General features: G+C 44.9%; 1 protein-coding gene across 1 annotated transcript in view; it reads right to left on the bottom strand.

Moving 5' to 3' along the window:
* The window catches only part of LOC126355531 (ATP-binding cassette sub-family B member 5-like), a 188,199-nt gene that overhangs the window by 121,367 nt on the left and 50,648 nt on the right, over positions 1-16,184 (bottom strand). The window contains exons 5-6 of the mRNA XM_050005875.1: positions 8,876-9,095; positions 7,571-7,707 (exon numbers count right to left, since the gene is read on the bottom strand). Coding sequence (XP_049861832.1) covers positions 7,571-7,707; positions 8,876-9,095 — 357 coding nt within the window. The remainder of the gene's footprint in view (positions 1-7,570; positions 7,708-8,875; positions 9,096-16,184) is intronic.

Below are 16,184 nucleotides of genomic sequence, written 5' to 3'. Positions count from 1 at the left end.
GATCAATAAGGTAAGTTGGTCCTGTTACTATGGCAGGCCTTAGATACTGTCCAGTGATTATTCTGCCTCGTTCACCCTGAACGTTTGTTGGTTACTTCTAACCCGTTAAGCACGCGAATTTTCGTCTGCGTAAATACAAGAGTTGCATTAAGGTCACGATGCCGTATCGAGTGAACGTGCATTCATAGGTAAACAGCACTGTAGGAGGGAATGTTAACTACGGCACTCAGTGTTGTAAACACCATTGCACAAAGCGTATTAGGCGTTTTTCTCATCTTCGAAGTGTTCCGAAATGAAATGTGTTCTTCGGAGGCAACCATTCGAATCGCTTTCGGTACCTAATTCCGGAAAAAAAAATTCCGAATAATTGAATAGTATTCAGAAAGCTTACCATAGGTACATTAAATTTTTCAGTATTACACGGTACTATTGGACGTATATGAATGTCTAACATACTTTCGTGGACATACACGTCACAAGTTTAGATAACGTCAGCGGGAAACACTTACTTGCAACTTCGCGGTCAGTGATCGTTGAATAATGTGGGTTATTTCTGTTGACAAACCTTACCATACACAATCGTACAGCTGCTCTAGGGTCACCACCATATTTGCCGTATGCAAGCGGCTTATCAATCATTTCATTACTTGTATGCTAGTCCATTTTGTAATGCTGCCAATAAAGTTACTGCGCTGGTGTACATCACAACTATCCAGTTACAACGCGAACAAAGGATTACGAGAAGGTGCAGTGCATGCTCAGGAATACTATCAGGTGCAGTTTGTGGATCCCCTTTATATACCTTGCCAGTGGTTACATAATTACTAAGTAGGATGCTAAACAAAATCCAGCTTCACACGGACACTATTGCCCTCAAACTTGGACCCTCGAAGTCACCCAAGGCGTGCATTCCCGGAGAGGGGCTTCCACTTTAAAAATGAACAGATTGCCATCACATATAATATATTAAGTGTTGTCAGTGTTTTTATAATACACTCCAATTGAGCCGCTACTGACCATGTTTTCAGGATGTTACATTTATCTACAAATCTAGGGCCACCAAAAATTTCAAGGTGTATACGGTGAAATATCACAGCATACCAGCAGCACGAACCTATGAAAATTGAAAACACATAATCTTGAAGACTGTTTCTGCAGAAATGGCAGTAAGTCTTCATACTGGAATGCATTAATGTGAAATGAAAAATTAACTCCCTGAAGCGATGGTACCAAATTAATGAAGTTTTGTTAACGTTATGCACCTTGTATTCTCTAAATCATATTTACACAATTACTCACCTATTGAACAAATCGTATAGCACAACAATATCTGTATCTCTATCTTATTAGATCCTGTATCCGACACTGTTCTGTAACGCACACAGACGGTTATTAAGATGTAGTGCGCCATTTTAATCAAGTGACTTACCAGTAAATCAATACAAGTTAGCTACCATCGTTTCACACCTCAAACATTCCTAACGGGTTGTGGATCTGGTTTTATTGAGGGCTAGAGTAGTTGATGAACATCTTTGAGAGGATGTTCCATAATGTGAGAAGTGCGAGGAGGCACATTGATTTCCTGGAGGAACCTATCTAGCTTACGTCATTAGATGGAGTACATGTTCTAGGCGTATCCTGCAGTGTTCAGCGTTTCCTGAACCAACCCCAGACGTGTGCAGTCATTGTGGACTATGGTGACCTGGGGTCAGCCTTGCAAGCAAAGCAGTCACTGATTTGATGGCACTATGTGCTCTCATGTCTAAACGCCATTTTGTGCCATTCGCCGTCCCAGTCATGTCTTACCCTACATCATTAGAGGCGAGCTGCAGGATATTCATGTGCGAGAGGAAGCCAGGACGACCTACGTTTGAATACAATAGAGGGACAAGCAGAGTAGCAGGTGAATTTTCCTTGCACTACAACGACTGATACACAAATGACGACTCAGGCCCAGTGAACTGGGCGGTTCTTCGGAAGGACCACCCAGAGTCCGACAACCACGCAATACGACCTCATTCAAGTCCAATCATTGGCACCAACTGTGATCTCAACTATTCTTCACCCACAAAGGAGCTCAAAACCACAGACAACAGCTCTTATAGGTTCAACGTTTCCATGTTCAGTAGGTGTTATTTGTCCCATTTGAAGCACAACACCTTGAATCATTGTTTTTTCTTCACTCTGTAAGCGTTCCATGCTAATTATATTTTTATGCCATGTCTTTCGAAGTTTTCAGTATTCATTTTCCCCTTGTGTGTGGCGGCCGGAGTGGCCGTGCTGTTCTAGCCACTTCAATCTGGAACCGCGTGACCAATACGGTCGCAGGTTCGAATCCTGCCTCGGCCATGGATGTGTGTGATGTTCTTAGGCTAGTTAGGTTTAACTAGTTCTAAGTTCTAGGCGACTGATGACCACAGATGTTAAGTCCCGTAGTGCTCAGAGCCATTTGAACCCTTGTGTGTATTATTTGTGGCGACCGCTACTCACGCCCACTGCTGTGTCCGCACACGTTCGCAACACCCATAGATACAGTTGTGCCGCGAATTCAGTGACTGCACGGCAACAAATTAATGGCGTAAACCGCCAAGTTTGAATCCGCCGCTTGGAGCGCTGAATAATGTTGTTGCCTACTTCTTGGAGTTATAACTTTTGTTTTTATGTTTATTCTGTTCTTTGACTACTGTTTTGTTGTTTACAAGCTACAGACAGCAACTGTTCTTCTTTTTCTGTTATACCAAGTAATAAACCGTTCAAGCATATTCTCAGCGCCTGTTTGAATATTTATTAAGTACGAGTAGCTCCACACGACGAAAATATGCCCGTCATTATGATTGTCTTTGCAGCATTAAAAATGTACATTTTTCAAATGTTAATTTGTGATTATTGTTGATTATTGAGGGCCCTTATCTATCACTTGGACCTTATCACGAGCTGCCGAGTAATTTCAGGATCAACTACTCCAGAATATTTGCAGCTGGGGCGTTACAGACCCCTCTCGAGTGTGTAGAAATAAAGAGATTCGATCAGTTCAATTAGATTCACCGAACTGAATGAATGAAGGAGACTAAATCAATGAAGACATAATGACATGAAGTGATATCAGCAACAGCTTATCAGCATTGCTGAGCCCATAATTTCACAGCATCGCCATTCATTTCAGTCGTATCATCCATTCATTTCATTCCGATTAATTTAATTCAGTTGATATACATCCCTTGTGGCCACTTACCCGTCGATTTCTTGTCCCTAGTGGTGCCGTTTCCTCATCTCTGGTGGGAAAACCTCTGGCAGTAATGTTTGTGGCGATACCTGTAAGACACCGCTAGCCCACGCCTCTCGCGGTGTGCGTTTAACCCCATTTAAATGACGCGCCAAGCGCGCGCCCAGCGGCTGTACGATTAATTAAATAATCGGCGTGCTAATCACAGTTGAAATCTCTGGTCCAGAGGGACGTGAAGAGGCTGTGGTCCAGAGAGAGAGTAGAGTCAGTCGAGTCTTGTTCAGTCTTAAGAGTCAGTCGAGCTAGAAAGTGTCATGTGAAACGATCATTCTGTGGATAATATTAGTGTGATGATTTCCTTTATGTGTGTTGTGTTGTCTTCTTCGATGAGTAAAAAAAAAATATAGGTAAAATAAATTTTTTGTGATGTCCATCAATAAGTTCATTCCAGTAAAAATAGAACCACTTCCCTTCACCTTTATTCACCCTTTTTTCTTTCTTTCCTTTCAACAAAACAAAAACAAAAAAATTACCACCCAACCTTTTTTTTTTTAATTCCGGACATCACATGTTCCAGAGTCAAAGAAGGAAACACCAGTGAGTCACACGTGCCAGCATGCTCAGATAGCATAGTCGTTAAGGTGTTTACTCGCGAGAAAGCAGGAAATTCTGTTCCAAGTACAGGTCTGGCACAGACTTTCACTATTCACGAGATATCAAAGATCATGAACATTTGCCCAAGCAGGTATAGAAGATACCAAAACTAATTTGGCTTTAAGGTTAAAAACAGTTGTGATATTCTTTCGCGCAAGGTTTTGTATGTCTGTCAACTGGCGGCAATGATATTCCAACAGCGGTATGGAGGTGGAATCGATTAGTCGTCTTGATACGATGCAGAACGTTATCACTGAGCAGCGCAGTAACAGAGGCCGCCGAAAGACGCGCCTCAGATAGGTAAACCCTTCGTTTCCCGGCCGCTTTAAACAGGCACGAAGCGCCCGGAAAGCATTTCGCATGGTGCCCTCCTTTATCCACCGTTCAAGTATAGTGTTAACTATTTTGATTTGAACGGATTTCAGTTTAGATGCAAATGGGACTATTTGCTCGTTGCTTACGACGGACTTGGCATCGGTTCTGGAGCTAATCGGATTGCTACTTGCTTGAAAGAGCCGCGCATCTCCACTCCGCAGCTTGCACCGTTTGTGAACATTTTCCGTACCAATCTTAACGTTACTAGGAGCACGTTGTAGCTGGTCTCGACTACCGTGTACATAAGGAACAATTTCTGTTGTTCCCAGTGGGATACAAAAGAACAGACCAATGGTGGTGCCGAATGCTGGTGAAAATTTTAAGGAAGCTCATGCCCATCTCAATCCCGTGGCCTTAGTAGGCCGAAATTGCTATATAAGCGGTTTCCTTTTTGTGAATGTTGATTTCCTATACATGACAGATGTCGGAGAGTTGTAAACTTTTGTTGTTCCCAGGCAGATATCTCAGTAGGCTGGCAGTGGGGAACAAGGAGCCCCAACTAGGAATATTTGGGAGGGGATTTCCAGTTCGGGCATTCTCCTGATGACTAAGGAAAACATGCCAGAAACCTTGGCCTTACGTAAGGTGTTGGAACTATACTGACAGCAAAGAGAGAGAGAGAGAGAGAGAGAGAGAGAAAGAGAGAGAGAGAGAGAGAGAGAGAGAGAGAGAGAGAGAGAGAGAGAGAATGTCAACCTCAAGAACGAGTTGTGCGAAACAAAACGAAAGTTGGTAGGTATGTTTCTAAACCTGCAAGATGTGTCCATTCAAATTTCGCGCCAGTTGCATACGAGAGGCGTTAATAGCGCCGCTATGAGGATTCAGATAAGGTTTGCTTTAAATACACGCTGTAACAGTCATGGGCGTTAGCTACCTTTGAGATAAGAAATGGTCCGTTAATGTCAGTCAAGAATGACTCTATCTCTTTCCAAGCATTAATCCCGACTTGCCGGGTCTGCTGTTTTGCTGCATCTCCTCCATTTCTCCCTGTCGTTGACATCTTCTGGTCTTAAGCCGACAACGTGCACGTCTCTCCTGACGTTGTCAGTCCATCTCTTTGCCGGTCTTCCTGGTGTCTCGTTCCTCCTGGGTTGATGTGGTGTGCTGTTTTTGGAACTGAGTTGTCTTGCTTTCTCATGCCGTGGCCATACCAGCGAAGACGGGCTTCCCTCACTTTGTCGGTGATCGGTGCGACACCAAACGTCTGCCGGACGTCTGTATTTTTTACGTGGTCACATCGTGTCAGCCCCATGGACCGTGGAAGCATCTTCATCTCCATGGTGTGTAAAAATTGCTCCTGTTGTTTCGTCACAGAGCGACACTCAGTCCCATACACTGCTGCTGGGCGTACCATGGTCTTATATACTTTTGCCTTTAGATACTGAGGCATCTTTTTATCGCACAGGATTCCTGTCTCCACTTGAGCCAAGCTGCATTAACCCTCATCCGAGAAACAAGAATTGTGTCACAGTCTGAGGTGACGAGAGACCCTAGGTACTTAAAATGTATCGTCTTCTGCAGGTCTTCTTCGCCGATACTATGTCTCTAAGGAGGTTATCAACACCTTATTGAATTTCAACTAGATCGTGTAACAGAGTTTCCAGAAGTTGGATGTTTCTTCTGCGATACTCCAGAAAGACTTGGCAGGAATGTAGCCACCGTACATGATGGCTGGCAGCGGTGGTCACGGGAAGGTACAGATGCAAGAAGACAGATCTCCGGATACCGATGTGGCACTACCGACAGGGAAGACCATCATCTTTTGCGTATTGCTCTGGCGAATCATAGAGCATGTGCCGCAGCAATTTGAGCAGTGACGCAACGAACAGTTACAAATCGGTTACTTCAAAGACAGCTCCGAGACAGACATTTTGTAGTGTGCATTTCACTGACTCCAGACCACCGCCATTTGCAACCTCAATGGCTTCAAGCGGGAGCTCACTGGAGGGCAGGGTGGAAGTCTGTTGCATTTTCTGATGAAAGCTGGTTCCGGCTAGGTGCCAGTGATGGCCATGTGCTGGCTAGAAGGAAGCCAGTTGAGGGCCTGCACCCATCCTGCCTATGTGCTAGACACACTGGACCTACACCCGGAGTTATGTACTGGGGCGCACTCTCGTGCAAGAGCACTCTCGTTGTTGTCCCGGGCACGCTGACTGCAAGTTTGTAGGTCGATATGATGGTTCGACCTGTGGTTCCAACGGGATAACGCTTGCCCACATAACCGCTTTGTTGCCAAACATGTTCTACGAGTGCCCACATGTTGCTTGACCCACTTGATCACCAGCGCATATGGGACAGCATTAACCGTCCCTGTATTGGCTCTGAACACTACGGGACTTAACTTCTGTCATCAGTCCCCTAGAACTTAGAACTACTTAAACCTAACTAACCTAAGGACATCACTCACACCCATGCCCGAGGTAGGATTCGAACCTGCGACCGTAGCGGTCGTGCGGTTCCAGGCTGTAGCGCCTAGAACCGCTCGCCTATTCCGGCCGGCCCGTCCCTGTATTGACCGATCAAGTGCAACAAACATGTGACTCCATTCCACAAACTGAAATCCGGCATCTGTACGACACAATGATTGGACATTTGCACGCTTGCATTCAACATTCTGGCGATTACACCGGTTGTTAATGTACTAACATTTCCCATTTCAGGTAGTGGTGATAAGTTCCTATGGGACCAAACTACTGAGGTCATCGGTCCCTAGGCTAACACACTATTTAATCTAACTACCACGCCCGTCTCATTTCTCATTTGGAACGGCTTATCTCTTGCTTGCATTAACCTGTAATCTTGCTACGTTAATCACTTAGCTAGCCAGGTGTATTCCCGAATATCCGTAACTTTATATTACTTATTTTTTTGGTGTTGCGATTTTTTTCCGTCGGTGTATTTTAATCTAGAATGAAATTTTCACTCTACAGTGGGTTGTGCGCTGATATGAAACTTCCTGGCAGAAAATTGTGTGCCGGACCGAGACTCGTACTCGGGACCTTTGTCTTTCGCGGGAGAGCTTCTGTGAAGTTTGGAAGGTAGGAGACTGGATACTGCCGTAATTAAAGCTGTGAGGACGGGGCGTGAGTCGTGCTTGGGTAGCTCAGTTGGTAGAGCACTTGCTCGCGAAAGGCAAAGGTCCCGAGTTCGAGTCTCGGTCCAGCAGACAATTTTAATCTGCCAGCAAGTTCCATATTGTAATCTACTTCTGAGCCATTGCTGTCTACTGCCTCATACAAAAATTGAAATTTTGTATAGATGTCTATCTGAATGTGTCAGCTTTGAATGAGGACGACAGCTGAGTACTCCGGTACTCACTTCGAGGCGGGCACTGCGCCCTAGTGCTGCAAGAACGCCGACCTCCTCGACGCCCAGGTCGCTGCTTGCCCGCCGTCGGTGGGGCACGTGCTCAGCTTGGAGGGGGCAGGGGCCCAGCTCTGACGCTGCAGGCTCAACTGTGCACAGTCAGAACCAAACTGTCATCGCTCAACCTCAACTTGCTGTTCGAACACACTGCAAATCAATGCACAATATGATAAACGATCGAACAGCAATTCTCCTTAATTTAAGGTACACTCTAAAATGCCAAAAAACCGTACAATAACAATAAATACACCGACTTTCATAAATTCGAAGCAAATAACGAGGACAATAGGAAAATGGAATACGTAAAGCAACTGTTACGAATCTCGACTTTGTTCATACATATGTGTTGTTGTTGTTGTGGTCTTCAGTCCTGAGACTGGTTTGATGCAGCTCTCCATGCTACTCTATCCTGTGCAAGCTTCTTCATCTCCCAGTACCTACTGCAGCCTATATCCTTCTGAGTCTGCTTAATGTATTCATTCTTGGTCTCCCTCTACGATTTTTACCCTCCACGCTGCCCTCCAATGCTAAATTTGTGATCCCTTGATGCCCCAGAACATGTCCTACGAACCGGTCCCTTCTTCTTGTCAAGTTGTGCCACAAACTCCTCTTCTCCCCAGTTCTATTCAATACCTCCTCATTAGTTATGTGATCTACCCATCTAATCTTCAGCATTCTTCTGTAGCACCATATTTCGAAAGCTTCTATTCTCTTCTTGTCCAAACTATTTATCGTCCACGTTTCACTTCCATACATGGTTACACTCCATACTCTCAGAAACGACTTCCTAACATTTCAATCTATACTCGATGTTAACAAATTTCTCTTCTTCAGAAACGATTTCCTTGCCATTGTCAGTCTACATTTTATATCCTCTCTACTTCGACCATCATCAGTTATTTTGCTCCCCAAATTGCAAAACTCCTTTAATACTTTAGGTGTCTCATTTCCTAATCTAATTCCCTCAGCATCATCCAACGTAATTCGACTACATTCCAATGCACTGTCGTTGACTAACTTATTATTGGTGTCCCACATTTACCATTAACGTTATAATACCATTAACGTTATAATAACAGTTCGTTTCATTAAATATCATTGATCTGGGATGGTCACTCGAACACATATACTCCAAGATATATAATCCAAAAGGAGGGTATTCTTTGTGGAAAACCTATTCATTGAAGGTTTAGTAGGGCGTACAATCAGACGTATGTTAGTGTTTGGCCCACCGCTAGCAACTGGGGAGGCACCCACATTCGTCTATGGTGTCGTCCTCTTCAGCATCAACGGCGTCGACGCTTCGCGCCTCGGCGGCGCGGCGCAGAGCCTGGAAGAGCCACTGGCGCTGCCTGAGCAACTCCACCAGCGAGCCCTCCTCCACCGCCACGCCGGACTCCAGCACAACGATGTGCGACGCCGACTCCAGCGTCTTCTGGCGAGACGTCACCACCACCACCGTACACTCCGGCCGAGCCTGTAGTACGAAAGGTACCAATCACAAGTAAGCCAACGAGTGTTGACCCGTTTTCATGCCTTAATCAACAGTAAAGCAGCAGGTCTAGCCACTCGTTTACTCTGTCGTGCTTATTTCACTTCGAATTTAAAAAGGAAGCGTCCGTTCTCTGACAGGACATGAGCACTAATTACTAACTATGAGTTATAGATTACGGTGTTCGAGTTCCATTCAGCTAATGTCTCCCAAAACCTATTATTTAGTATGTTATACACAGGCGTCGAGGCGAAAGAGGAAGCCGCCTGGTAAAATTTTGCACAGAGCATAACTTAGTTATAGCTAACACTTGGTTCAAGAATCATGAAAGAAGGTTGTATACGTGGAAGAGGCCTGGAGGTACTAGAAGGTTTCAGATAGATTACATAATAGTAAGACAGATTTAGAACCAGGTTTTAAATTGTAAGACATTTCCAGGGGCAGATGTGGACTCTGACCACAGTCTATTATTTATGAACTGTAGATTAAAACTGAAGAAATTGCAGAAAGGTGGGAATTTAAGGAGATAGGGCCTGGGTAAACTGACAGAACAAGAGGGTGTAGAGAGTTTCAGGGAGAGCATAAGGGAGCGATTGACAGAAATGGGGGAAAGGAATACAGTAGAAGAAGAATGGGTAGCTTTAAGGGATGAAATAGCGAAGGTAGCAGAGGATCAAGTAGTTAAAAAGACGAGGGCTAGTAGAAAGCCTTGGTAACAGACGAAATATTGAATTTAATTGAAGAAAGGAGAAAATATAAAAATGCAGTAAATGAAGCAGGCAAAAAGGAATACAAACGTCTCAAAAATGAGATCGACAGGAAGTGCAAAATGGCTAACCAGGGATGGCTAGAGGACAAATGTAAGGATGTAGCGGCTTATCTCACTAGAGGTAAGATAGATACTGCATACAGGAAAATTAAAGAGACCTTTGGAGGAAAGAGAACCACTTGTATGAATATCAAGAGTTCAGCAGGAAAACCAGTTCTAAGCAAAGAAGGGAAAGCAGGAAGGTGGAAGGAGTATATAGAGGGTCTATACAAGAGCGATGTACTTGAGGACAATATTATGGAAATGGAAGACGATGGAGATGAAGATGAAATGGGAGATATGATACTGCGTGAAGTCTTTGACAGAGCACTCAAAGACCTTAGTCGAAACAAGGCCCCGGGAGTGGACAACATTCCATTAGAACTACTGACAGTCTTGGGAGACCCAGCCCAGACAAAACTCTACCATCTAGTGAGCAGGATGTATGAGACAGGCGAAATTCCCTCAGACTTCAAGAAGAATATAATTATTCCAATCGCAAAGAAAGCAAGTGTTGACAGATGTGAAAATTACAGAACTATCAGTTTAATAAGTCACAGCTGCAAAATACTAACGCGAATTCTGTACAGATGAATGGAAAAACTGGTAGACGCCGACCTCGTGGAAGATCAGTTTGGATTCTGTAGAAATGTTGGAACACGTGAGGCAATACTGACCCTACGACGTATCTTAGAAGGTAGATTAAGGAAAGCAAACCTACGTTTCTAGCATTTGTAGACTTAGAGTAAGATTTTGACAATGTTGACTGGAATACTCTCTTTCGAGTTATGAAGCTGGCAGGGGTAAAATACAGGGAGCGAAATGCTATTTAAAATTTGTACAGAAAGCAGATGGCAGTTATAAGAGTCGAGGGACATGAAAGGGAAGCAGTGGTTGGGAATGGAGTGAGACATGGTAGTAGCTTATCCCCGATGTTATTCAATCTATATATTGAGCAAGCCGTAAAGGAAACAAAAGAAAAATTCAGAGTAGGATTTAAAATCCATGAAGAAGAAATAAAAACTTTGAGGTTTGCCGATGACATTGTAATTCTGTCAGAGACAGCAAAGGACTTGGAAGAGCAGTTGAACGGAATGGACAGTGTCTTGAAAGAAGGATATAAGATGAACACCAGCAAAAGAAAACGAGGATAATGGAATGTAGTCGAGTTAACTCGGTTGATGCTGAGGGAATTAGATTAGGAAATGAGACACTTAAAGTAGTAAAGGAGCTTTGCTATTTGTGGAGCAAAATAACTGATGATGGTCGAAGTAGAGAGGATAAAAAATGTAGACTGGCAATGGCAAGGAAAGCTTTTCCGAAGAAGAGAAATTTGGTTACATCGAGTATAGATTTAAGTGCCAGGGAGTCGTTTCTGAAAGTATTTGTATGGAGTGTAGCCATGTATGGAAGTGAAACATGGACGATAAATAGTTTGGACAAGAAGAGAATAGAGGGAGACCAAGAGATGAATACACTAATCAGATTCAGAGGTACTGGGTGATGAAGAAGCTTGCACAGGATACAGTAGCATGGAGAGCTCCATCAAACCAGTCTCTGGACTGAAGACAACAACAACACAGGCGTCCACAGAAAGTTATGCAAAGGGGGCAAGATTCTAAAATAGCCGTTTCTGACACCAGGAAACTTGAGAAATTCCTGTTGATTACTAACAAAAATAACCAGCAAATACACTGATCAGCCAGAGCATTACGACAATCCGCCTAACAGTCGGTATATCCATCTTTGGCACCGATAACAGGGGTGACGCGTAGAGGCATGAAAGCAATAAGGCCTTGGTAAGTCTCTGGAGGGAGTTGGCGCAACGTCTGCATACACAAGTCACCTAATTCCCGTACATTCCGGGCAAGGGAATCATGAACTCTGACACCACGCTTAGTCACATTCCACATGCGTTAGTCGGGCTCAGATATGGAGAGTTGGGGGGCCAGCACATCAACTGGAACTCGCCACTGTGCTCCTCGAACCATTCCATCACATTCCTGGCCTTATGGCATGGTGCATGATTTTGACGCAAAATGCCATTGCCGTTGGGAGAGGCGATCGTCATGAAGGGTTTTCATGGTCTACGATCAGTATACGATACGCCTTGGCCGTCATGGTGCCTTGGACGAACTCCACTAGACACGTGAATGTTCCCCAGAGCACAATGGAGCCATCACCAGCTTGTCGCCATCCCACAGTACAGGTGTCGAGGAGCTGTTCCCTTGGAAGACAGCGGATTCACTCCCTCCTATCGACATGATGAAGAAGGTATCGGGATTCATCGACCATGCAAAGCTCTTCCGCTGTTAAATGCTGGTGTCATGGTGTTAACATTGGCACTGGCATGGGTCGCTGGCTGTGAAGGCCCATCGTTTGGAGTGTTCAGTGCAATGAGTGTTCAGACACACTTGTACTCTGCCCATCATTAAAGTCTGATGTTAGTTCTTTCACAGTTCGCCGCCTGTCATGTTTTACCATCTGCACAGCCTACGGCATCCAACATCTGTAATGAAGCGTGGTCGTTCAACTCCACAACGTCTAGACACGTTTTCACCTCAGTTTCGACACGTGTTTAAGACACTCACCACAGCACTCCTCGAACACGTAGTACGTCGTGCAGTTATCGAAATGCTCTGGGTCATCACAAGCTGCCCTCCTTCAAACTCAGTTAGATTGTGTGCCTTTAGCAGTCATTCCTCGACATGTGATGCTTCTGTTGCCTAGACAGTTTTATATCGATAGTAAGTCGGTGGTCAAAAAGTTGTGGCTGGTGAGTGTATGCTATGCATTAATACTCCTCACAGAGAACAAACGGGAAATAAATGTTTAAAAACGTTTATTGAACTTATGCCATGTATAGCACTGTTTACTTACAAAACTTCACATTTCCTCAAATTGGTGGATTTATTGCATATGCTTTCTGTGTTCTTAAGTTAACTGACTTAATTAAAGTTTAATAATATGTGCTTTTAAATTGCATTATTGATTTGTTCGGTTCAACTGTGCCCTAGATCAGCATTCTACGATATTAATGTGGGAAACCTTGCAAAACAATTACAAACCGCCTGGCACGATCGAATCTTCACCGCCTAACACTGAACCCAGGAGACAGCATATTGTGCTGCGTTCCACCCCATGGAATATGAGATGATCCTGTTTCTTGGATTGGAGATCTCCACCTTGATTTTTTAGGCCTTTTTCCTCCCTTCTAAACACAAAATGGTATTTTTCGGTATTTTCTTGTTTCACTTGATGCTTTTGGTTCCATAGATGAAGTACAGATTGCTTCCTTCAGAGTCTACTACAAACACTCTGCCATTGTAAAACTGAATGTTTCATCAATACGTGATGGGTCTTCCTTGATCACAGGCAAATGCTAAACTACTATTGCGATTACGTTGTTCAGAAATAGGAGGAGAATGTGTCCTTGTAGGAATTTGGGATGAATTTGGGGTAGGTACACTGCAGCCATGTTAATGCTAGGAACATGCGCCAGAATTCACGTGCGCCAACGTTTTGGGATCGTTAATTTCTGGAGCTCGATAAGGAGTTGTCGCTAATCTCGTAGGGATACGAGGCCGCAATTTATTTTTACGTTCTCGACGTGTGAACTACGGACGGCAGTTGTTGCATTCAACAATTCGCTGCTCTGACTTAACATAGTTGCTTCCAGCTACTCTGTGTAATAAACTCGAATAGGAGAGAAAATATGAACATTTACCTCCTTCAACAACAACATAATAGTTAATTACTAAATCACAGACCACAGAGCGACCGCGCTGTAGCAAGGCAGCACCCGAAGCAGCAGGTGCGCATATTCCTTCACATTCGGTGGCGATCAGGTGACCGAGCATGCCAAAAATGCGATCTCACATAGTCGCCACACCAGTCCCCCAAGGAGAAGTGAAGATCATCAGCGTTCACAAGGCTCGGCATTGTCTCGGAATCTTGAAGAAAAATGTACATGACGGCCAGAGTGCATGTGGCTTAGTGGATGTGGCACAGGAGAGTGGGATGCGGCCAATAGCTTTGCTAAGACAGTGGAGGCAGATAGGCGGGTGACATGTTTGGAGAGTAGTGAGTCTTCTAACATGAGTGCAGGCTTTACGCTGCCGATGGAAATGGTGTGACGTTTGTGGGTGATTAAAATGTCCAACGTCTTGTCATGATGGGCCAGGACCTGTTCAGTATAAGGAGTAGTAAGTGCTGGTCTGATGCCCATCAACTCCTTGTGCACAAATGTTGGTTGTGAGTCATGACGTGATGCTGGCCAGGGCCAGATTTGAGAGATATGCTCCCTCAGCTGCGCTATAAAATCTGGAAAATGTGAATCGTCCCCCGTTGAGGAGCGTATATCGACAAATTCCCCTCACCCATACGTGCCAGCAGAGCTCCGCAAACGCGTTTTTCACGGCGTTCACTACTTCATGTCAGCCAGGAATCAGGGCAACCGCTAAACGTGTCACGTTTACGAGTCTGAGCTGAAGGCTTGGCTCAGTATCCCTGAGTAAGTCGTAGAGTTCCTGATCAGATTGTTGCACAATGGACAGGCATAGGAGGTCAACATTTTACGTAATGGCACCGACTAGTGACAATCAGTTAGCTGCAACGTTATTCAGCCCTGAGACATGTTGGATACCTGTGCCGCAAACTCAAGTTGGATGAATTGTCTCGGCGACCACTTGTCATTGCTTTGGTGGAAGGCGTACGTGAGGGTTTTATGGTCTGTATATATTGTAAATACACTTGATTCCAATTGTATACGGAAATATCTCACCGCTGCGTAAATGGCCGACAATTCTCTGTCGTACACACTCCATCGTTGTTGCGCAGGCGTTTGCTTGTGTGAGGAAAAGGCGAGGGTTTGCCATGTCTCATTTACATACTGCTGGAGAACAGCCCCAAAGACTGTCTGGCTAGTATCCACTACTCCTGCGAGGGGTGCATTTGCCGTCGGATGAGCGAGGATGCAGCGTCGGCAGTGCTATTTTTGGCAGCTTCGAAAACATCGATCATCACTGGTGTCCACTGCATGACTACCTTGCCTTTTGCTTTTGGACCAGCCAGTGAAGCTGTGAGCGGCTCCTGCAGTTCAGCTGCCTGTGGAAGGTGGCAGCGGTTTTTGTTAGCGGACGCGGATATTTAATATGGCCACGACTTTCTCTCGTAAGGGGCGTGATCCCTCCAGTGAAATTTTGTGGCCCAAGAAAGTTATTCCACATTGACCGAACACACACTTAGAAACATTCAGGACGATTGTGTTTGCAGCCAGGCTCTCATGATTTCCTTGAGATGACACTCGTGTTCCTCCGGTGTTTCTGAAAAGACGAGGTTCTCGTCCAAGTACACGGAACAATTCAATAAACCTCGTAGCACTGGGTCTATAAATCGCTACCACGTTTGCGTCGCGTTCCTCGGGCCAGAGGTTATAAACGAACCTTCAAATAGGCCAAAAGGTGTTATAATAGCTGTTTTGAGAATGTCTCGTTCGGCAACAGGAATCTAGGTGTATGCCTTGGCACAATAAAGGACGTTGATCGCTTTTTTTCCGCTTGTGGCGAAATTGTAGTCTTTCAAATGTGGCACAAGGTAAAGGTCAGCGATGGTCCTAGCAGTTAAAGCACGGTAATCACCACATGACCGCCACGCACTATTCTTCTTGTGCACGAGATGGACGGATGACGATCATGGGCTGCTGGAGAGGTGAACGATGCCTTCGGCCAATGTGGTGTCAAATTTCACATTCAGCCATCTGGGCCTACTTGACACCAGGGGGCTACTATGGTATTTATATAATGGACAGTATCACGGCACATCTGTTGCGGACCCCGGGACGCCTTGTGGGCGACGAAAACAGGTCGAGCAGTTTGGTGTACTCTTGTTCTGCAACCTGGATGACCTTGGCGTGGCAGTCGACGGCGTGGCGTCGGAACTCGGCCTGGTGACGGTGTCCAGCTAGTAGGGTTAGCGACGTCTGGGAGCAGGCGGAAGTGCACTGAGAGATCCGCCCCAATTATCGGCTCTGCCATGTCTGCGACGACTAAATTGCATGCTAAGAACGTTGCAATCCCAGATGTAGCTCCACACGCCAACATTCTGCAGTTTGTCGCTGGGTGGCATTTATGCAGTTGGTTTCTTGGTAAAATACTCAAGTCTGATCTTACGTCGACCAAATATTCGCACGGCAGATTCCGTTTATGCGCTTGGTCATCAAACCACTAATGGTACCAGCAAATGTTATAACACAGGCAGAACACCAT

Source organism: Schistocerca gregaria, chromosome 3 (assembly GCF_023897955.1).
Source record: "Schistocerca gregaria isolate iqSchGreg1 chromosome 3, iqSchGreg1.2, whole genome shotgun sequence".
Taxonomy (NCBI): Eukaryota; Metazoa; Arthropoda; class Insecta; order Orthoptera; family Acrididae; genus Schistocerca; species Schistocerca gregaria.
Note: the sequence above shows the minus strand (reverse complement) of the source record. Positions and strands in the feature narration are given on the sequence as shown.